At 39.0% G+C, this 23,842-nt stretch overlaps 1 protein-coding gene across 1 annotated transcript in view; it reads left to right on the top strand.

The window, feature by feature from the left end:
• Positions 1-23,842, top strand: part of LOC135111538 (protein argonaute-2-like) — a 253,733-nt gene that overhangs the window by 72,502 nt on the left and 157,389 nt on the right. The window contains exons 5-6 of the mRNA XM_064024947.1: positions 1,682-1,874; positions 9,761-9,900. Of these exons, the coding sequence (XP_063881017.1) occupies positions 1,682-1,874; positions 9,761-9,900 (333 nt within the window). The remainder of the gene's footprint in view (positions 1-1,681; positions 1,875-9,760; positions 9,901-23,842) is intronic.

The raw sequence follows: 23,842 nt of genomic DNA, 5'->3' as shown, positions 1-23,842 counted from the left end.
GTAATTCATGTCTGTTCTCTCATTTCTAATCCTTATTTGATGTATACATTTGTTCCATACATCATTGTGAACAGTTTGCACTTCTCATATCCAAAAATATGTGCAAGGTCTTTGATGGTGAGTGGCAATAGTTTTGGTTACAATGCTTGCAATGAACATTGTATGTCCAGCAAGCCACCTAATGTTATGAGCACCGTAGTGGGAGAGAAATGGCCTTGAAGTGATTGATTAGATGCTTTGTTTCTGTTGCTTTTCACTGCTGCCATCATTAACCAGAGCTGCTTCTTATGCATTCTCAACTTTGGATTAGTTATAGCATGACTCAGAAATGCCCTAGGAAGTGAAGAAAAGGACCAGGTAAGGAGCAGTGATGCACATTCTCCCTCCAGTGTATCTTCCGTCATCAAGCTATGTGCTTGTGAGTTGGCCTTATTCCTTCTCTCAGTTGTCCATACAAAACAGTCAAGATCCTAGATTCACTGGAATGTATTTATATGTGATTATTTTAGATAATTAATTGAAAGAAATGGATAATATTATCCATATGCCACAGTCAGTGGCCATTTAAAACTTGCTCTGGACATTTAAATTTATGTCCAACTGAAAAAACCTTCACCATTTGATAGCTAAAGGATTGGTTGTCTCCACAGACCATATAACTCAAAATCATTTATTTAAAAATAATTTTCATATTTTCATGGCAGATTTTCCCCTTAATTCCTTAAGGAAAAAAATGCCGTGTGGTATCACTTAGCTTAGAAGATCATTGATGGAATAATTGGAAGAGTGGGTGACAGGACAGAATCCTATTTGGCTTAGAAGATCTTTGATGAATAATAGGAAGAGAGTGGGTGACAGGACAGAATCCTGAAGAACACCACTGTTTATAAACTTGGGAGAAAATTGGTGACCATCTACCACAGTGGCAATAGTATGGTCAGAAATTAACTTGAAAAAGAATAGAAATTGGAAATTGAAATTGGAAATTAAAGCCTTGTCCCAGACTTTTATCAAATGCTTTTGATATGTGTAGGGCAATAGCAAAAATTTTGCCAGGATCTCTAAAGGAGGATAACCAAGACTGAGTAAGGAAAGCAGACCCTTCCTGATGGTGATGGGGTCCCTCACAATTGGATTGTGCCCACAGGAGAGCAGAGCTTTTAAGTCTATATTCAACAAGAAAATTCCTTCACTCATTAGTGCAATGTTGCATCTCTTACTGCTTTTTACTTCTATTTCAATAGTCATTGCTCTTCTGGGTATAGCTCCTTTGATGCTGCAGCTGCTGCACAAGACTACTTACTCTCATCCCAGTTCTGTCCAGCATACTAATGTAAGAATTAACCTGTACTTTCACTCTTTCATCTCTCTTACCAGTAAAATATACAGTTCTTTTCCTGTTACTGTATTTCTTCTTGCCCATAACTTGAACTCTTCTAAGAGGGGAGTATCAAGACATCTCAAAAACTAAATTGGTCCAGTTTTTATCATATTACTCATAACTTTTAAGGAGCAGTATGTTGTTTGAGCTTTTTATTTATTTATTTCTCCATTAGCCTGCCCCTCACACTCAAAAAAGGAAATAAACTAAATTACAAACATTAGTTGACTGATACTACTAGATTAGTAAACACAAATAATTTAGATTATGCTGAATCTAATACTTCTTATTAATCCACAGATGCTGGAAGTGATATTCCAACACAACATGACTGTGCGTTATGAGAGAATTGGTCGTGATAGAATGTTCTCGACAGAAAAGGTTTTTGGAGACTCCTTTGACATAGGTGGGGGTAAAGAGGCCTTGATTGGTTTTTTTGGCTCTTTAAGGCCTGTTGGCTGGAAGGAAAACACAATGCTTCTGAATGTTGATGGTAAGTATTCAGCCAAAATTATCATAAATTTTTTATATTTTTTACCTTTCTATACCATATTAAGTCTATATGACATAGCTGCCATCGAAGTTATTCCAGACATAGAAAGATTAGGGATTTTAGGTTAGCTTCTTTGCATTTCAGGGGATGTGTTACATAGTTTTTTGGGAATAACTCAAACAGTCTGATGAATTGAGATCATACTATGGTCAAGTGACTAAAGTGGATAATGAAGCCACTTACTTTTATATAAAATGAACAGATATAAGATCTGTCCAGCTGCACATGCATGAAGGTGTCACAATGTTATTATGACATGACTCATTGCTCTGCCCCCAAAGAAAAGGACTTAATTCTTAATAGTAATGAGGAATAGAATATTCAGCATCTTTAGTATTATATTTGCATAATTTGTACACCCATAATGTCCTTTCCTTTCATCTACTATGCATGCCTGGAAGTGAAACATGACTTCATATATTCTGAGCATGAAAGTATTAGGTACAGTAAACTATACCTTCAGTAAGATAAATGCATAATAAAGGTGCATGACACTTTCAAGTAATGTATAGGAATAGAAGGATGTCTTAATTAACCCCTGAAACACCGGCAGTGTTGATTTTCGTCCCACAAAAACTGGCCCTCCAACATTAAACCTCAAAAAATAGCCTGTGTTCACACAACAAACTTAGGCTGCAATGGAAGAGCAAATTTAATAGACTTTGTACTCAACATCAAGTCTTCCTCTTTCTAACAATGCCATCCAAATGTCTCTACTTGCAGCTGTTATGGAGAGAATCAGATTCATGAGAATCACTCACTGTATTTGGACATGATGAGAGTGAGGCAGAGTAAGAATGAGAAATGCTGCTCACAGGCAGTATTACTAGTGACTGAACTCCAAATATTGACAAAAAGTAGCTAAATTTAGTGAAAATTCGCCTTCAATCCTCGCCTGGTAAAGTGGCTATAGCTGCCTCTGGTCCTTTAGAGTTAAGAGCAAAGAAAAGTAAGGATATTCAGCTTACTGGAAATATTATAAGCTCATAATTTGCTACAATGTCGTGTAAAAGACAATGACAGATTCTGTTGTCATTAGAGTAGCTTGCTATTACTATATAAAAGTAATCAGATAAATTCACAGTAATGCTGGCCATGGCAGGAGTAGTAGCATCAACTCTCACAATATAGCAATACCTTTATGCATTGGGCAGTGGGGTAGGTCTTACGTGTGATAAATTTACTAAATGAACTACCTCTGTTATCCATATATTTACTTGGTATTGACAAGAATTAGCAGTGTTCAAAACACAGTCTGTCAATGTATGATATGAATTCATCAGTTTGTAAGAGAGTTATTCCCCAAAAATTATCTAACACAACTGCTGAAACCCTTAGTAGGAAGTGGGACAATACTTTGTCACTCAGCTGTGTTTATCTTCTGGCTTGATATTGTATTATTGTTTGAAGACTTAGTATCACTTATGTATGAATACTGCTAGGATATAGGTGATGATAGTATTAAATGTCACATACATAATTGTATAAATTTTACCAAGAGCTCCAAAGAGCATCTGTAAATGTTAGAAATATTGCAAGGAATTAAAGAGTGATGTGATGAATAATGTTCTGTATTTCAATGGCATTTTCTGTCTGAATTTCTGAGTATTTTGGTACACATAGTCTCATGAATTAATAACACATCCTGTGTATTTTGGTTCCATGATTTTGTGTCCCATTATGTTTTAGGATCTTGTCTCTGTGTTCTTATCTAACAAATTCACATATAACAACTTTATACACCTTCCTATATTATTATCTAATGTGCAAGTTTCAAATTTAATGACAATATCCAGGGTCCACCATTCAAATCAGCCAACACCTTTGTCAAACTCATGACATTACACTGCTGCTCCCCAGACCTTTTCTATGTTCCTGACACTTCTCCCTTCACCATCCTTTGTCCTCCTTTAAGTGGCCATCTAGCCACCTAGTCACCTATTCCCTCGCAACAAGGAGTACATGCTTGCTTTCATGGTTGAAAATGAGTTTTCATAGTGTATTATCACCAAATCAAAATCTTTCAAGATCTAACTTCCCTTGTGACTTCTGGCATCTAGCCAAAAATATCTCCAATAACTTTGCTTCTTCTTCTTTCCCTCCTTTATTTCAACCAGATGCCATCACTGGTATCAGATCTATTTCTAAAGCTGAACTCTACTCAGACCTTTGCTAAAAACTCTACCTTGGATGATTCTGGCCTTGTTCCTCCCTCTCCTCCACCTTCTTACTACTTCATGCTACCTATTAAAATTCTTCAGAGTGATGTTTTCCTTGCCCTCGCTGGCCTAAACCCTTGGAAGGCTTATGGGCCTGATGGGGTCCCTCCTATTTTTCTCCGAAACTGTGCTTCCATGCTTGCACCTTTCCTAGTCAAACTCTTTCAGTTCTTTCTGTCATCATCTACCTTTCCTTCTTGCTGGAAGTTTGCCTGTTTCTAAAAAGGGTGACCATTCTAATCCCTCAAACTACCGTCCTATTGCTTTAATTTCCTGCCTATCTAAAGTTTTTTAATCCATCCTCAACAGGAAGATTCTTAAACATCTATCACTTCACAACCTTCTATCTGATCGCCAGTATGGGTTCCATCAAGGCCGCTCTACTGGTGATCTTCTGGCTTTCCTTACTGAGTCTTGGTCATCCTCTTTTAGAGATTTTGGTGAAATTTTTGCTGTTGCCTTGGTCATATCAAAAGCTTTTAATAGAGTCTGGCACAAAGCTTTGATTTTCAAAATACCCTCCTATGGCTTCTATCCTTCTCTCTGTAACTTCATCTCAAGCAAGTTTCCCTTTTGACCGTTCTATTCTTCTAAATCTATTAACAGTGGTGTTCCTCAGGGTTCTGTCCTGAACTTCATCTCAAGCAAGTTTCCCTTTTGACCGTTCTATTCTTCTAAATCTATTAACAGTGGTGTTCCTCAGGGTTCTGTCCTGTCACCCACTCTCTTCTTATTATTCATCAATGACCTTCTAAACCAAACTTCTTGTCTTATCCACTCCTATGCTGATGATACCACCCTGCACTTTTCCACGGCTTTTCATAAACGTCCAACCCTTCAGGAAGTAAACATTTCACACAGGGAAGCCACAGAATGCCTGACTTCTGATCTCAAAAATTTCTGATTGGGACAGAGCAAACTTGGTATTGTTCAATGCCTCAAAAACTCAATTCCTCCATCTATCAACTCGACACAACCTTCCAGACAACTATCCCCTCTTGTACATTGAACATCCTTGGTCTGTCCTTTACTTATAATGTGAACTGGAAACTTCACATCTCATCTCTAGCAAGGAGGAGGCAGTAGACACCTGCTGAAATGATAATTACTCCCAGTGAGGTCTAAAGCACTGTTCAGGGGGTGCTGTGAACTTATCATTAAACCCAGCTGTGACCTCACTGAACGTTTCCCTTTGTGTCTCACAACACAAGGGGGCAGTCACAGCCTGCCCTCTAAAGACAACTCTCTTCCTCCACACAAAACTACAAGCACCTAATAACACACACACCCTTCACTCAAAAATTTTAAAATCATCATGGCGACTCCTACACCAGCCTCGGAGTCCCCATCTGGGGAGGCGACCATAAATGTCCCCAAGTCGGACTGCCTTTCTGTCGACGATCCTAAGTGTCTTGACACCCCCCCTCAACTTTTTCTTCATTAACTTCTGCAACATTCGCAGTCTAAGATCTAATTTTCAATCTGTAGAACACCACCTCTCCTCTTCTAAACCTCATCTTCTTTTCCTCACTGAAACTCAGGTGTCTGAGGCAACTGACAGTAGCCCCTTTTCTGTTTCCTCCTACTTTCTCTATCCTCATTTTCGATCCAAAGCTGGATGCTGCGTTTATGTGCACAATGACTTAACCTGCTCTCATGCCCACGCTCTTGAATCTTCCGAGTTTTCCACCATCTGGCTACAACTACAGAGTCACTCTCATACTAAATTTATCTGTGCTGTATACCTCTCTCCTAACTCCTCTGACTATAAGAAATTCTTTGACTACTTAACTTCCAAAGTGGAGCACATTCTGACCCTCTTCCCTTTTGCAGAGATCTCCATTCTTGGAGATTTCAATGTTCACCACCAGCTTTGGCTTTCCTCTCCCTTCACTGACCATCCTGGTGAACTAGCCTACAACTTTGCTATCCTCCATGACCTAGAGCAATTAGTGCAACACCCTACTCGCATTCCTGACCATCTTGTAGATACGCCCAACATTCTTGATCTTTTCCTGACCTCTAATCCTTCTGCTTATGCTGTCACCCTTTCTTCTCCGTTGGGCTCCTCCAATCACAATCTCATATCTTTATCTTGTCCTATCACTCCAATCCCTAATCAGGATCCCCCTAAGCGAAGGTGCCTCTGGCGTTTTGCCTCTGCCAGTTGGGGGGACCTGAGGAGGTATTTTGCTGATTTTCCTTGGAATGACTACTGCTTCAGTGTCAGAGACCCGTCTTTGTGTGCTGAGCGCATAACAGAGGTGATAGTGTCTGGCATGAAGGCGTACATTCCTCACTCTTTTTCTCGTCCTAAACCTTCTAAACCTTGGTTTAACACAGCTTGTTCTCGTGCTATACATGATAGAGAGGTGGCCCACAAAAGGTACTTAAGCCTTCCATCACCAGAATCCCATGCACTTTATATTTCTGCCCAGAACCATGCCAAGTCTGTTCTCCAACTAGCCAAAAACTCCTTCATTAACAGAAAATGTCAAAACCTTTCAAGATCTAACTCCCCTCGTGATTTCTGGCATCTAGCCAAAAATATCTCCAATAACTTTGCTTCTTCTTCTTTCCCTCCTCTACTTCAACCAGATGGCACCACTGCTATCACATCTATTTCTAAAGCTGAACTCTTTGCTCAAACCTTTGCTAAAAACTCTACCTTGGACGATTCTGGGCTTGTTCCTTCCTCTCCTCCACCCTCTGACTACTTCATGCCACGTATTAAAATTCTTCGCAATGATGTTTTCCATGCCCTCGCTGGCCTAAACCCTCGGAAGGCTTATGGACCTGATGGGGTCCCTCCTATTGTTCTCCGAAACTGTGCCTCCGTGCTTGCACCTTGCCTAGTCAAACTCTTTCAGCTCTGTCTGTCAACATCTACCTTTCCTTCTTGCTGGAAGTTTGCCTACATTCAACCTGTTCCTAAAAAGGGTGACCGTTCTAATCCCTCAAAATACTGTCCTATTGCTTTAATGTCCTGCCTATCTAAAGTTTTTGAGTCTATCCTCAACAGGAAGATTCTTAAACATCTATCACTTCACAACCTTCTATCTGATCGCCAGTATGGGTTCCGTCAAGGCCGCTCTACTGGTGATCTTCTGGCTTTCCTTACTGAGTCTTGGTCATCCTCTTTTAGAGATTTTGGTGAAACTTTTGCTGTTGCCTTGGACATATCAAAAGCTTTTGATAGAGTCTGGCACAAAGCTTTGATTTCCAAACTACCCTCCTACGGTTTCTATCCTTCTCTCTGTAACTTCATCTCAAGTTTCCTTTCTGACCGTTCTATTGCTGCTGTGGTAGACGGTCACTGTTCTTCTCCCAAATCTATTAATAGTGGTGTTCCTCAGGGTTCTGTCCTGTCACCAACTCTCTTCTTATTATTCATTAATGATCTTCTAAACCAAACTTCTTGTCCTATCCACTCCTATGCTGATGATACCACCCTGCACTTTTCCATGTCTTTTCATAGACGTCCAACCCTTCAGGAGGTAAACATAGCACGCAGGGAAGCCACAGAACGCCTGAGCAAACTTGGTATTGTTCAATGCCTCAAAAACTCAATTCCTCCATCTATCAACTCGACACAACCTTCCAGACAACTATCCCCTCTTCTTCAATGACACTCAACTGTCCCCCTCTTCTACACTGAACAATCCTCGGTCTGTCCTTTACTTATAATCTGAACTGGAAACTTCACATCTCATCTCTAGCTAAAACAGCTTCTATGAAGTTAGGTGTTCTGAGATGTCTCCGCCGGTTTTTCTTACCCCCCAGCTGCTAACTCTGTACAAGGGCCTTATCCGTCCATGTATGGAGTATGCTTCACATGTCTGGGGGGTTCCACTCATACTGCTCTTCTAGACAGGGTGGAATCAAAAGCTTTTCGTCTCATCAACTCCTCTCCTCTAATTGACTGTCTTCAGCCTCTCTCTCACCGCCGCAATGTTGCATATCTAGCTGTCTTCTACCGTTATTTTCATGCTAACTGCTCTTCTGATCTTGCTAACTGCATGCCTCCCCTCCTTCCGCGGCCTCGCTGCACAAGACTTTCTTCTTTCTCTCACCCCTATTCTATCCATCTCTCTAACGCAAGAGTTAACCAGTATTCTCAATCATTCATCCCTTTCTCTGGTAAACTCTGGAACTCCCTGCCTGCTTCTGTATTTCCACCTTCCTATGACTTGAATTCCTTCAAGAGGGAGGTTTCAAGACACTTATCCACCAATTTTTGACCACTGCCTTGACCCTTTTACGGGACTGGCATTTCAGTGGGCATTTTTTTTATTGATTTTTGTTGCCCTTGGCCAGTGTCCTTCTTACATAAAAAAAAAAAAAAAACAGCTTCTCTGAAGTTAGGCATTTTGAGACATCTCTGCCAGTTTTTCTCACCCACCCACCTGCTAACTCTGTACAAGGGCCTTATCTGTCCATGTATGGAGTGTGCTTCACATGTCCTGGGGGGGATTCCACTCATACCGCTCTTCTAGACGGTGGAATCAAAGCTTTTCGTCTCATCAACTCCTCTCCTCTAAGTGTCTGTCTTCAGCCTCTCTCTCATTGCTGCAATGTTGCATCTCTAGCTGTCTTCTACCGCTATTTTCATGCTAACTGCTCTTCTGATCTTGCTAACTGCATGTCTCCCTTCCTCCCGCAGCCTCGCTGCACAAGACTTTCTTTCTCTCACCCCTATTCTGTCCACCTCTCTAATGCAAGAGTTAACCAGTATTCTCAGTCATTCATCCCTTTGTCTTGTAAACTCTAGAACTCCCTGCCTGCATCTGTATTTCCACCTTCCTATAACTTGGATTCCTTCACAAGGGAGGTTTCAAGACACTTTTTTTTTTTGCCAGTGTCCCTCTTTCATTAAAAAAAATAGAAAGAAAGAAATGAGGAAATTTGACACTCATTTTCCTACCCTATGAACTTTCACCCAACATAAGCATATACAGAAAAATATAAATCTTATAAATTGTCACTATGTATATTGTGGCAGATGTAGGACAAAGACAGGGTGATAGGTAAAAAATCTCTCTCTCTCTCTCTCTCTCTCTCTCTCTCTCTCTCTCTCTCTCTCTCTCTCTCTCTCTCTCTCTCTCTCTCTCTCTCTCTCTCTCTCTCTCTCTCTCTCTCTCTCTCTCTCTCTCTCTCTCTCTCTCCTTTTTTAATTTTTTATTATTTAGTTTCTCTTTTTAATTTTTTATTATTTAGTTTACTCTCTCTCTCTCTCTCTCTCTCTCTCTCTCTCTCTCTCTCTCTCTCTCTCTCTCTCTCTCTCTCTCTCTCTCTCTCTCTCTCTCTCTCTCTCTCTCTCTCTCTCTCTCTCTCTCTTTTAATTTTTTATTATTTAGTTTACTCTCTCTCTCTCTCTCTCTCTCTCTCTCTCTCTCTCTCTCTCTCTCTCTCTCTCTCTCTCTCTCTCTCTCTCTCTCTCTCTCTCTCTCTCTCTCTCTCTCTCTCCTTTTTAATTTTTTATTACTTAGTTTATTTTCATTCATTTATTCTTATTTATTTCTTTTTCTTTATTTATTTTTATCTTTATTTATTTATTTACTTATTTTATTTTATTTTATTTATTTATTTATTTTTTTTTTTTTTCAGTGGTGAATGCTGCCTTTTACAAAGAACAGAATGTTATCAGCTTCATCAAAGAACTTCTTGATCTAGGGGATCAAGATCTCAATCACCCACTTCATAATAATCAAAGAAGGAAGATTACCAGCAGTTTGAGAAAGATTAAGGTAATGATGAAATTTCTAGTTTTTGTATAGTCAGCACTGCAGTATATAGACTTATTTGGCACAAACCCTGATCATTAACCTCCTGAGTGACAGTGATGTATATTTACATTGGCACTTAACCACCACCAGTTAGATATGCCCCACAGTAAGTATCTACTTGTTGTCACCCATATTTACCAGCAATGCAGGCCAACATTTATTTCACTAGATCCCACCCCCAATTTCTCCCACTACCCTTCCCCAACTGGCCCAGCTCAGCTCTCAAGGATTGTGACTCAGTTACCCCATTACTGTCAGAGTGACCATGTCTCATTGCAGTACTGACTTTGTGTGTACACCAGAGATTATAACTTGCCTAGTGATTATAGCAGTGATTCTAGTGATGGCAGTGGTGTCAGAATTTTTATTCTGACCACAATTATGTATGTAGTGGTATTGAGAATACAAGTAAGGAAAGTGAGGTACCTATTCCTAGGTTACAATAGTACACATCTCTTAGCTGTACCACTCACTCTTTGAGTGCTAAGAGGAGGCTCTACTATGACAGTAGCGATGAGGAGTCCATAGATGTCCCTTCATCATTGTCTACATTGTCTACCTGCTGCTGTATGGGTAGCAAAGCAAGGTGACAAAGAGACAAAGGATGCCTAGTATTAGTGAATGTCACATGAAACCCACAAGCAAGCAAACGAGCAAGCAAGCAAGCAAGCTGCTTGCCACCATCACCACCATGCTTCCTGCCACCACCACCACCACCACCACCACCATTGCTGCTACCACTATTACACCTGCCAGGACTCCCTCTTCTCTGCCTTCTGACCCTGTTGTGCCCTTTGCATCCACAAGTAGGGTTGGCAAAGGATGTGCTACCACAACTCCCTTTACTCTACCTCTACAAACACCAGTAGGGTGGGTAAAGGATATGTGAGAAGGCTCTCTAGGGATCCATCCCACCTCCTCCTCCTCCCCCAGGCCATGATAGTGATGATGATAATGACAGTAAAGGGGAAGGCAGAACATTTGGTGATGCTCAGGATGTCAGGTAGGAATGGGATAATGGGAGCAACTTTATTCCCTTCATCCACTCATTCACTGCTGAAAATAGTACTGGATGTCAGGCACCCCAGACTCCTGTTATTTGGATTTCTTCACCACCCTGATGCTGGAGCCCCTCTGCACAGAGATTGTATGTCCAACAAACATCTACCAGGTGTTCAAGACTGGTGTGAAGATCTAGATGGCACATTCTCTGCTATTCAACTGAGTACCTCTCCTGTCAGAATTCTGTCTTCCTGGCTATCATTATCTTGATGGGGGCGTTTTCTGATCCACTTCTGGAAATCTCTGTATTTGGGAAAATAATGTCTCAGAACAGGTTCCAGGGTATCTTATCTAACCCACTTTTTCAACACCCTTGACCCCATCACCTGTGCCAGTACAGACAAAATTTGGTGGATAAGACTGGTGCTAGTTGCCCTGCAAATGATATTTGCAGACACATTCCAGCCCTTCAGAAACTTGGTTATTGATGAGAGCTTTGCCTTGTGGTGTGGGCACATCAGCTTTCAGCAGTATATCAAGATGAAGAGGCATCAGTTCGGCTTCAAGTTCTTCATGAGTGACTGCAATGCCGGTTTCAATCAGGATCTAATTTTCTAGACTGGCAAGCAGATGGACATCACAGAAGTTGCTACACTGCTGAAGAAGCATATCACCTACAAGGCCAGTAACATCCTCATCACTTAGTGGCATGACAAGAGGGAAGTCTTCCTCCTGTCAACCATCAGCTGCCCCCTTGTCCATCAAACAGACAGCATTAACTGGCTAAATCCCAAAAAGGGAAAAGTGGAAGCCAGAACCTGTTCCCATTTACAACTTGAACACGTGTCAGGTTGATCAGTTTGATCCCATGATATCCAGTATTGACTGTGCCAGGAAGATAATGAAGTGGTAATAGATGTTCTTTTTATCTTCTAGACATCTGCCTCTTTGGCACACATTGCCTATACCAGAACATAGCAGGCAACCATGAACCCTTCAGTTCATTTGTATTGGAATTGATAAGAGAAATGCTAACGAAGTATGGGAAAGCAAGAACCACCCATAGAGTCCACAAAAGTTCTAGCAGCACACCATTCCCAGCCTGCATCATTCTTCTCTGCCATCAGCCAGTGGCAAGAAGAATGCACAGTGCAGGTGTTATGTGTGTGCCGACATGACATGACAGGACCTTAGGTGGAAAAAACACCAGGTATCAATGTCTATGATGTGATGTGGATCTTTGTTTGGAACCATGTTTTTTTTGGAGTACCACACATTAGTACACTTGTAAATGAGTGAAAAACAAGAAAACTTAGAGTAAGTTAATCTATTTATAATTGTATATGAGTATTAGCAAATATTTTCAAGTTTGCATATTTTGGAAAAATATATGCCATAGAAATATTTTTGTATAATCATGGTTCCTCACATGTGTGGACAGAATTTATAATTACATATTCTTCTGTAATGTAGTGTATATTCACTACTTTCATATGTTGATAACCGAAATAAGCCCAGAGCATTGGTTTGGGCACCTTGCAAATGTGTCCCCACTGCACCAGATCTGCCAAATTTCAAAGGACCAAAACTACCACAAATACTGAAGGTAAGACACTTTTAACTATATATGTCTCATTTTCAGGACACACATGAATTTTTTAAAAGATTAAAAGAAATCCAAAATTAGCTGGCATTGGGGGTGTGTTCAGGCCAAAAGTGGCTGACTGTCAGGGGGATTGATACTGAAAGTCCAATATTCTCAGTAGGAGTTTTCATGGTTTTAATTCTACCAGGACTGACCACATGTAAAAAGAGTGTTTGATAATTGTTGACTGGCTCATCCTAAAGAGGAATCAAGACCTATAGATTTGTAGTTGTATATTTGATCCTCTTTTATTGCAGTATTCAGTACTGTGAGTTTTGCTATTGCAGGTTTTGATATTATTGGTTTCATTCATGATGTTAAACTGTGACCTTTTAAAACTGGCAAATCACTTTATTTTGACCCTAAAGTTTCTATTCAAGATGATTAAGGAAGTCATACTTGATGTCTTTGAGTTGGTTTAGCAATTGAAAATCATTGGTTAGATAATCATATAATTTTGATGACAGTCCTAAAATTACTATAGGAATTTACATCACTGGCCGGATAATCAAAATTAGGTAATAAGGTTCAGCCCCCTTCATAGCTGCCACTACACTTGGGTCAGCTTTCCCTAAACTAGCTCCTAGTTTAGTGTGGGCTTAAACACAATGAATTCAGGCACTTCCTGGTCATCTCAAACTATCAAAACTGAGATCACCACTTGGTTTAACCCACCAACCAAGAAGGGAGTATAATAAACACCAAAGAAGCCCCAACTTGCAGAGAAAGAGTCACAAACCACATGCTATGGGGCACAGCTGTGATGAAGGACACAAGTATAAGTCTTATAATACTCTATGAGCTACCACCCACTAGAGATAAATCACCCACATTCACAGAAAATTATATAATCTGCTGGTAAGCTGTCTATTTACAGTCTTCTAGAGGACAGGCAAATACCACCTGCATATGGGAAAACCCAGGGAGAGAGGAGATAGGTGCCAACTAGCAGAGTATCATGATATCCTCTGGTTCCAAAGCTTCCAAAAGTGAGCTCTGAATACCAGTAGAATTTAATGGCACAAGACACTAACAAGACAGGTACACAACAGCTGATATGACCTGAGATGCTTGGAGAACCACTCCCATACTCTTAATGAGACAAAATTATCAGGACATTGTGATGGAGATGACAAGACCACATAGTCTACCCAAGTTACCTGGCACTGCACCTGCCAAGCTCCAGCAAGGTGCTTATCCTACCTAATGCAGTAGGGACATAATAGTGCTACTGCTTCAGCTGTAACTACTGTATATAGCTCTCTAAAATATGCAAAAATCCCCATGCCAGTTTTCTGTCACTCCCACAAGCTAGCAATGTCCTTTCCTAGTGACCAACCAAGCCCAACTGAACAAAGACAACATCACCCATGCTCAGAAGCATCAGTTAAGTCACATGACAAGGAGGAAGGAGACAAATGGGGAAAAGACAGGAAGGTGGAAGCTAGCATGCCCTGCACCTCCACCCATACCTAAGTTCACTCTAAAAAGACTACAGTCTTGCAAAAATTATTATTAACTAATTACAGGGGTTGGATGGAATGGATGGATCACTTTATAAAGGAGGTCAACTCTTCTACTATACGAGTATAGTATTATGTATCAAACTCAACTTGAGGTGGTAAAGGGAAGTTGGCAGAATTATGATGGGAAGAAGACTGGGTGGGGCCTTACAGTAAACTGGGCAGTGTAGGTAGGCATTTATCGTGCATCAGGAATCTTCTGTCTTTCTCTCTCTGCTTCTCTCTCCTCACTATCTTATCTTCTTGTTCTTTCTACTTCTCATCTCTCTTCTGTGCCACTCATAACAGTATGTTCCTTACATTATTGTTGTGAGGAATATCATTGTCCGTATGATTGAATCATATTTTTCAGTCATTAAGTTCACCATAATAATTAAAAATCTCTAGCCAGGTAATCAATTTTTGGGGGATGGGTAATCAAAAATAGGCATTTATTGCACATCAGGAATCGTCTGTCTTTCTCTCTCTTGCTACTTCTCTATCCTCACTATCTTCTCATCTTGTTCTTTCTACATCTCTTTTCTTTCTACTGTGCCACTCATAAGAGTATGTTCCTTACATTACTGTTGTGAGGAATATCATTGTCCATGTAATTAAATCATATTTGTCAGTCATTAAATTCACCATAGTAATTAAAAATCTCTAGCCTGGTAATCAGTCATTTTTGGGGATGGATAATCAAAGTTATTTTTTATTGTGGTCTTAAAATTAATACTGTGGTTGAAACCTCAAGATTGATAACCATGTTTCCCTCCTTTATTTTCTGTTTTATAAAATGAATAATAGACTTGTTTTTCTTAACTTTTTCTCATAATTATTTTGAGCACCTGTGCTCTTTTAGTGAATATAAATAGCATGTACTATTTTCTGTCTTATTTTCTTCTCTTTTCCTAATTCTTCATTAAATATAAATTATTAAGGGAGGTTCATGCTAGAGTGTTGGGTAGATGATTGAGTCTGGTAACAGCAGAGGGTGAAGATTGAAGTGTGAATGAATTGATGTTTGCAAATGACACATCATTGGCAGCAGACACAGAGGTGAATTTACCTAGGCTGGTAGATGAATTTAGAAGGATGTGGAGAAGGAAAGAGTAAGATAATGAAACACATCAGGGAGGCAGGTCGTAGGATGAATGTAAGGCTAATGGCACGATCCTGGTTATCTTTCCAAGAAAGTGGACGGTACACTGATCCCAGAAAGTTTTAAAGGTCTGTTTTTTTTAAAGGTCTTGAATACCTACCTGACCTATCCAAAATTGCCAGCTATTAAACCCTCTCACAAAACCCTTATCTTGGCACAGCACACCAGAAATCACCTCAATACCAGATTAGTGTTGGGGTAGAAAACACAATTATTTTATATAATAACAGAATATACTACTAATAATGTTAACTTACAAATAAATTGAGGTAATACACATTGAAGGAAATTAGGGAACAAATTTCTACCCTAGACCAACACGGGATAATTCCCACACTCAATCACCATATGTTTGCCTTTACTTCAGGCTCTTATATTGCTTCCCCTGTTGCTTAAAAGCTTGTACACAAAAATATATGACATTCCTGCCACTTCACAAAGCATTAAAACCCTTTTACTCCTTCACAGACTGCTGGAATATTTTCCCCAGCTGCAGGAACATAAGAACATAAGAAATAAGGGAAGCTGCAAGAAGCGACCAGGCTTACACGTGGCAGTCCCTGTATGAAACATACCTATCTATTTCCACCTATCTTCCTTATCCATAAACCAGTCTAATCTTCTCTTAAAGCTCCCTAATGTCTTAGCAATAACAACATGATTACTGAATTCATTCCACTCGTCTACCACTCTATTTGAGAACCAATTTCTTCCTACCTCTTTCTTAAACCTAAATTTTTCAAGCTTGAACCCATTATTTCTTGTTCTATCCTGGTTGTTGATCCTATGAATTTTGCTTACATCCCCCTTGTTATAACCCTTACACCACTTAAAGACTTCTATCAGGTCCCCTTTTAACCTACGTCTCTCTAAAGAATGTAAATTTAACAGCTTCAATCTCGCCTCATAAGGAATACCCCTCATTCCCTGTATCCTTTTAGTCATTCTCCTCTGTACTGATTGTAATAGACATATATCCTTCCTTTAATGGGGACCAGAACTGCACAGCTTAGTCTAGATGAGGTCTTCTGCCAAACAGAACATAACCGCATGCAACCCCCAGATCATGGTGTCACCCCCAGCTTTCAACATCTCTGCACTGATATTATAGATACCTGCTGCCTTCCCACATTTCAACTTGTTCACAGCCTCTCTCACCTCAGCAAGAGAGGGCACCAAGTATAACTTTGGTATTACTTCGGGCTTTCTACTTTTAACACTCCTAATAATTAATCCTAATACCCTATTTGCCCTGTTTCTGGCCTCTATGCATTGTTTTCCTAGACAGAATTCAGAGCTAACTATAACTCCTAAATCTTTCTCATACCCTACACCTACCAGAGTTTCGTTGTTCATTGTGTACCTACTGTCTGGGTTTCCTCTACCTACGCTAAGTACTTTGCATTTGTTAATTTCCCCAGACGCTGTCATCGCATCTCCAAACAATTATTCTTGTATTTCACCTCAAACTTCACAAGACATCACCACCATCACCATAGTTCACCTATAACACCATAACATCATCCCCAAAGACACCAGTAACGCCACAACACCACCACATCACCGACACAACTCACCAACCAAATTTCAGCGAACAAGAGATCTTGGTACCACAAAAGGCTCACCAACCTGATCTTGGACATCAGGGTTATGCCACCACATTGCCAATACCTCCACACACCCACTCAGTCACCTTAACACCATTCAAATTTATCCTATGAGGATGCCACTCCTCTGTTCCCCCTCAGGGCTTTAGTGCGTCCTGAAAATCTGCTGACTCAGATACAAGACAGACATGTATCACCTCTCACCTCAACACATTTCATCTCAAATACACTTTTTCCCTTATATATACATACTTATAAAGAACTTAAATTATGAAGAGAATAATACTATATGATATAAAATGAGTAAATAAGCCCTGTACTATCTTATAACTAAGGATAAAGATATGTTTAGAAGGAAAACAGAGCATGGGGGACATAAGAAAACGTGTTCCTTTTCAGGGTAAACTCGGCAAATAACATGACACTAAATGGCAAGGAGCTGGAGGAAGTAGACTGTTTAAAATATCTTTGATCTACAGTAGTGTTGGATAGGGGAGTGGATACAGAAGGTAGAGCTTGAGTGAATAAAGCAGAATAAGTGTTAGGAGGTATGGATAGTCTGTTTGAGATTAGAGCACCTGGAATAAATGTAAAGAGAATATTGTATGAAGGGATAATAGTGCTTACTGTAATGTATGGTGGTTAGACTTCAAATATGGGAGTAGCAGGCAAGAAGAGATTGAATGCAATGGAGATGAGATGTCTAAGGAGTATGTGTAGAGTAACTTGGATGGACAGTGAGAAATGGGGAAGTGAGAATAACATGTGTTGTGAGAGACTTGGCAGAACAGGCAGAGCAGTGTGTGCTGAGATGGTATGGACATGTTAAGAGAATGGAGGATGATAGGCTGGTGAAGAAGATAGATCAAGTGTAAGAGGTATGAATTTGCGAGGTTGGCCACATAAGGGACGGATAGGTAGTGTAAGGGACACCTTAAAGAGAAGAGAACTGACACTGGAACATAATAGGATGATTGTGCATGACAGAAGTGAATGGAGAGCAGTTGTCAGTGCTTAAGGAATTACACAACCCTGTGACCTCTGAGGGAGGCGCCACACATCAGTAGTCTCACCCGGATGTGGGACAAACAGGTATGGTATGGGGAGAGTACTGGCTATGAAGGAGCCTTGTTCATGACCAAATTGTCCGAGCCGGGCAACTGAGCCCAGTAAAATGAGGGCAGGAATACTTTATCTTCTCTGTCTAGGGTCAAGCAGCTAAGAGAGTGGTGTGAATGTGAAAGTCTTGTCTTGGTTACCCCATTTTTTTGGGGAGAGACAGCCCTGGTATATGTATGTGTGTATGTATGTATGTTACATATGTTGCTGAATAAAATCAGCTTTGCTCACTTAATATTTTCATACTGTGTATATTCATTCTGTATTGTGTGCATATGTAGTGATAATTGGTTTTCAATTTTTTTTTTTTTCCCTCTCTTTTCATTCATCAAAACGTATAAATAACTGTTTCCTTTTATCATTTGTTGTGACCAGCTTTACTTTTACAAGATAACCAAAAAGAGAGAAGAATTTTTTTTTTTTTTTTATGAAAATGTTAGGAAAAATAAAGTCAAAGATGAAATGCAAATGTTATGAAAGAATATGGTAACCCATGAGAGATGCTGTTCACCAGAAATGTCTGCTTAGGATTAAAATTCATCAGTTACTAGCTAATTTTCATGAGTTCTTCATTTGTTAATAAATTATTTGTCCAAAGCTTCATATAATATACTTCATAAATTATTACAAAGAAAACTTTTTTTATAAAATTGATAAAGGTTGGTATCCTTGGTTTTAGAGCCATCCTGAATTGAGATGTTCACAGTGGGATGAAAAAACTGCTAGATTCACTAGATGACTTAATTTTACTTGAAAAACTTGGTGTGCTGGAAAAAATCTTTGTCATGTGTTATGAAACTAACTAGTAAAATATTAGGAACATTTTAACTCACTGTCTTCAAACAAAGAGCAAAAAATATGGCAAAATGAACTAAATATTTCACTCATCATTTCAGTCTGGGATGTATCAACTTGGAGTGAAAGTTATTTTTTCCTCTAATTTCAGCTTATCCATGGAAGTTAAATAATTAACATGAAATTCTGTAATTCCTGTTACATATGAAAGAAACAACCATATTTTGATGCCAAATCTTAGCAGGACACTGATGAAGATTATCTGTTGACATTGTGTTTCCCAACATTTTCTCTGAGTTGCCTCTTGTATGTTTACATCATGTTTCTTACTGTCTTCTCTGAGCTGTCACTTATACTTTGAAAATACAACCCATCTTTTCACACCTTGGTTCTTCTTTCGTAATATGTTTGTGCAATGAACCACAGCACATATATAGACTGGAGTTTTATAACAGTACTGCAAACATGTGTTTCCCACCTCAAATCAAGCAAGGTTTTTTTGGAGAAGACAGTGTGTCTGATATCAGCCACTCCTTTCATCTCAGCTTGGTTTCAGCATGGTCACAATATTCCTGCAGGACAAGTAGTATCACTAAATTTTAATGCTAACTGCTCTTCTGATCTTGCTAACTGCATGCCTCCATCCAACCACAGCCTTGCTGCACAAGACTTTCTTCTTTCTCTTACCCCTCTTCTGTCCACCTCTCTGATGCAAGAGTTTACCAATATTCTCAATCATTCATCCCTTTCTATGGTAAACTGGAACTCCCTGCCTGCTTCTGTATTTCTACCTTCCTGTAACTTGAATTCCTTCAAGAGGAAGGTTTCAAGACAGTTATCCTTCAGTTTTTTACTACTGCTTTGGACCCTGTTCAGGGACTGGCATCTCAGTGGGCTTTTGTTTTTATTAGATTTTTGTTGCCCTTGGCTGGTGTCCCTTCTACATAAAAAAAAAAAAAATGGATCTTTTTAGCATAAACAGTTTAATCTTTGTAGTATATATGCACAGCACATTATGATGTATCATGAAAGATTTTTTTAATGTGTATCTCCAGAGAACTGTACTAGTGTGTACCGAGCCCTATATTAAAGCAGTCAGCAACCACTGGCAACTCCAACCACTGCAAATGCCCCAATTAACCACTTTCCATTTACCATGGTTTACCAGTTGACACCCAATAATCCTTTTGTCTAAAGAGACCTTAGTAGTGATCCTAATGTGCCAGAGAATGTTTTCAGATAAAATGAAACTGCTATTTGACTGTAGGTTAAGCACAAATATGAAAGAGAAATAGGAAGCAAGCTTAGTTAATTAACTTACAACGTATTATACTGCTCTTTTCTTGTTCAGCGATCATTTCTAACCACAAACCCTGTGCATTGAAATGCTGTAGTACTTCTGGAATATTATACTACTCACTCATTATCTACACAATTTAAATCTTTCATTCTTTTCAATATGCACATGTGTTACTTCAAATTAGTCAACAGAGAACTCCTTCAACTTTTCCCATTCGTTTTGTATATCATACACAGTTGATGATCCTATGCCATAAGCCTCTCACAGATGATGAACAGAAACGCTTTTGCAACACTTCCACTTTTCTTTTATTGTTAGTTTGTTTTGTATGTGTTTTGTACCATGATTTCCACTTCTTCTGAAGTCATAGTAAGTGTGAAATAATGGCCACAAAAAATATAATGAAAAAAATTTATGCTTATTGCTGGTTATACTACATAATACACACACACGTACACACAATGCAGGTTTTCTTGAATGGAATGGCATTCCAGTGTATCACTCAAAACATCAGAATTACTCCTGGGTTTACTTGCTCAATTTCTGTTCTAACTTATTCCACAAACAGAACCATAGTGACTTGTCAGTATAATTCCATACAGATGTTGATAATTAATACATAAAATCTTTTATAAAACTTGGTAGTAGGACTTCTACACAGAGTATGTTTTGATGTGCAATTATCTCCCATTGCTCTTGTTTTTTTTTTTCGCTACATTTCTATTTCAACATGTCAACAGGCAATAGAGTGATAGTAATTTGCCAGTGTAACTCCATACAAATGTTAATAATATATAAAATATATTAATATAAAATTTGCTGGTTGGACTTTTACACTCACACATAGAGTACCTATATTTTAATGCTCTGTTATCAATCACTATTGTTTTTTTTTTTTTTTTTTTTTTAATTATACTAATATATTGTACAAACAACATGCCAGTAGTAAATTGTCAGTATAACTCTATACTTATGTATATGGAAAATATATAAAATACTCAGTAGATGTTTTGATGTTCTCTTCTCACTATAGTACACAACACTCTTATTGTACTACAATTGTAAAATCAGCAGTGGCCATGTGCAGTGAGATAATCACTTGGCCACAGCATGTTACAAAAATAGAGAATATACACTAAAATCCCTCTCATCCGGCATTCGAGTATCCGGCAGCTTCAAGTATCCGGCACATTTTTCCCCGAGCCTTAAAATCAATAAAAAATCAATGTGTACTCTTAAAATCGATTAAAATTCCTGCGCGAGGCATACTTTGTCCCCTCACCACCAGAGCACGCTGCTTTGCGCCACCCGCAGCCCACTGCACTGTGTTTACTCAGTGACTCAGTCCCGCGTGTGCACTGTTTATCTCCTGACACCTTCATCATGCCTAAAGTTGTAGAAAAGAGGAAGCGTGTTGTGCTTACACTTAAGCAGCTGATCAGATCAGCTGCTGATTAAGATCAGCTGATCTTTGTTATGGTAAGATGCGTGAGTGTAGGGTGGTGATTGTGGACATAATTTCACTTCTATTCAAGTATCCGGCAATATTCAAGTATCCGGCATGTCGGCGGTCCTGTTGATGCCGGATAAGAGGGATTTTACTGTAGTCAATGATAAGATGCCAGATTAAATTACTTGATTTTCAAATGGAAGATGGTTTGGAGATGGCTGTATGTGTTGGTATGATGCAAGGGAGAATCATCAGTATGATGTCATTAGAGTGAGGAGGAGGAGGAAGAGGGGGAGTTGGCGGTGGAGTGTCATGAGATAGTATCGTGGAGGCATTTTTCTTCTTCATCAGCTCTTAGATGTTGTTTCTTTGTTTTTAAATGCTCTTCTCTTCCTTTTGTCATGCTTTATAAATGTAATGAAGGAAAGCAGAAGGGAAATATAATAAACAGAGTACCTGGAGCCACAATCAGTTAAAAGTACAGGAACTCATAGACATATTCTCTTCCTCTGAAGTCTGGTGGGAGATTGACTTGTACTCTCCACTCACCAATACTCTCAGTCACTCACTTAACCCATGTGCCCTGGTGAAGTGAGATTTGAATGAAAATTTGCTTTTATTACACACTAAATAGGTACCAACTTGCCATGCCCCCTTAATTGGTATAGGACTGTTAAAGCACTGTAAATCCATTCCAGTCATTTAAATCTTTCACATCAAAGAAAATATTGTTCTGGGATTATTTCTAGATGATGTAAGAATATTTTAAGCCCAATTTTGTAAAATTTTATATTGGCCCCACCAAATGTCACATGCCCCTTAACCCCCTCATGCCCAGGACATAGATATTTACGTCCTAAATAGACTCAGTACCACACACCATGATGCAAGTGTTTATGTCCTGAAGCACCAGTACATATTGATGAAGTGTCATACTGTAGGTAGTCTGTAAGCCTGGTGTAGCCTAATGCTGGGATGAGCATAAGTCATTCCCATCAACCAGTCATTGCCCTTATAAATTATATCATATTTGTCACCTCACCCGCCAACTAGTCATTGCTTTTCTTCATGATGTTATTTCTGCTGCCTCACTTGTCCATAGACTAACTGATTATATAGGATCAGTTTGCCTGAAGTGATCAATACAAAAGACATATGTCACCATCTTACACTGCCTGGCCATTATTGGAAACTTGCTGTGATTATATTTTGTGATATTCTTTCAGGAATTTACTGTCATCTCACACAGTTAGGATTTAAACTCTGATAGTAAATCTGAATTTGAAAGTGAGAGCAGTGATCTGGAACTAGTAACTATTTTTACAATGTATTTTTTACCGAGCATAATCCCTAATGAGGGATGGTGTATTTACCTGGTTGTGGTTTACAGGAGGGGAGTAATCTCATAATATCCTGTCTCTGTATCTATCTAGTTTGGTTTTAAAAGCACAGACAGTTTTGGCATTTACAATGTCTTCACTGAGTTCATTCCATTTGTTCACACTTATATGAGGAAAACTATTCTTCTTGATGTCTCTTTACAGTTAACTTTCTTCAGCTTCTTATTGTGTTCTTTTGTACTCTGTGTGTCTAAATTTATAAAACATTCTTTGGCCACATTTTCCATACCATTTGTCATTCCATAGATGTTTATTAAATCTCCTCTCTCTCTCTCTCTCTCTCCTATTTTCAAGGGTAGGAATTTCCAACATTCGTAATCTCTCTTCATAGATCAATTTACTAAACTATGGAACCATCTTAGTGACTGCTCTTTGTACTCTTTCTAATTTTATGATATTCCTCTTTGTATGAGGAGACCACACCACTGCCACATACTCCAATCTTGGTCTTATCATAGAAATCAACAACTTTTTTATCATATCTAAATATGAGAATGCGGTTCCTACTCTTTTTAACAAATTCATCATCTCTCCAGTAATTTTATGTGTCTGTCCAGAGTCACATTTTCAGTAACTGTTACTGCCAAATCCACTTCCTCTTTTGACTTCTTTAACTTCACACCTTCCATCACATAATGATATTGTATTCTTTTCTTATTCTCACCAAACTCCATTACTTTACATTTACTTAAATAGAGTTCCATTTGCCAAGATTTACTCCATCTTTATCTTATTTAAATCATCTTGCAGTACAATACAGTCATTTACATTTTCTACCTGTCTCATCAGCTTAGCATCATCTGCAAATAAGTTCATATAACTATCTATTTCTTCATTTATGCCATTCACATGTATTACAAACATTATCAGTCCCAACACTGACCCCCATGGGACACCACTAGTTACTTTCAGCCTAGATGA

The sequence above is a fragment of the Scylla paramamosain genome, chromosome 22, assembly GCF_035594125.1.
Source record: "Scylla paramamosain isolate STU-SP2022 chromosome 22, ASM3559412v1, whole genome shotgun sequence".
NCBI lineage: Eukaryota > Metazoa > Arthropoda > Malacostraca > Decapoda > Portunidae > Scylla > Scylla paramamosain.
Note: the sequence above shows the minus strand (reverse complement) of the source record. Positions and strands in the feature narration are given on the sequence as shown.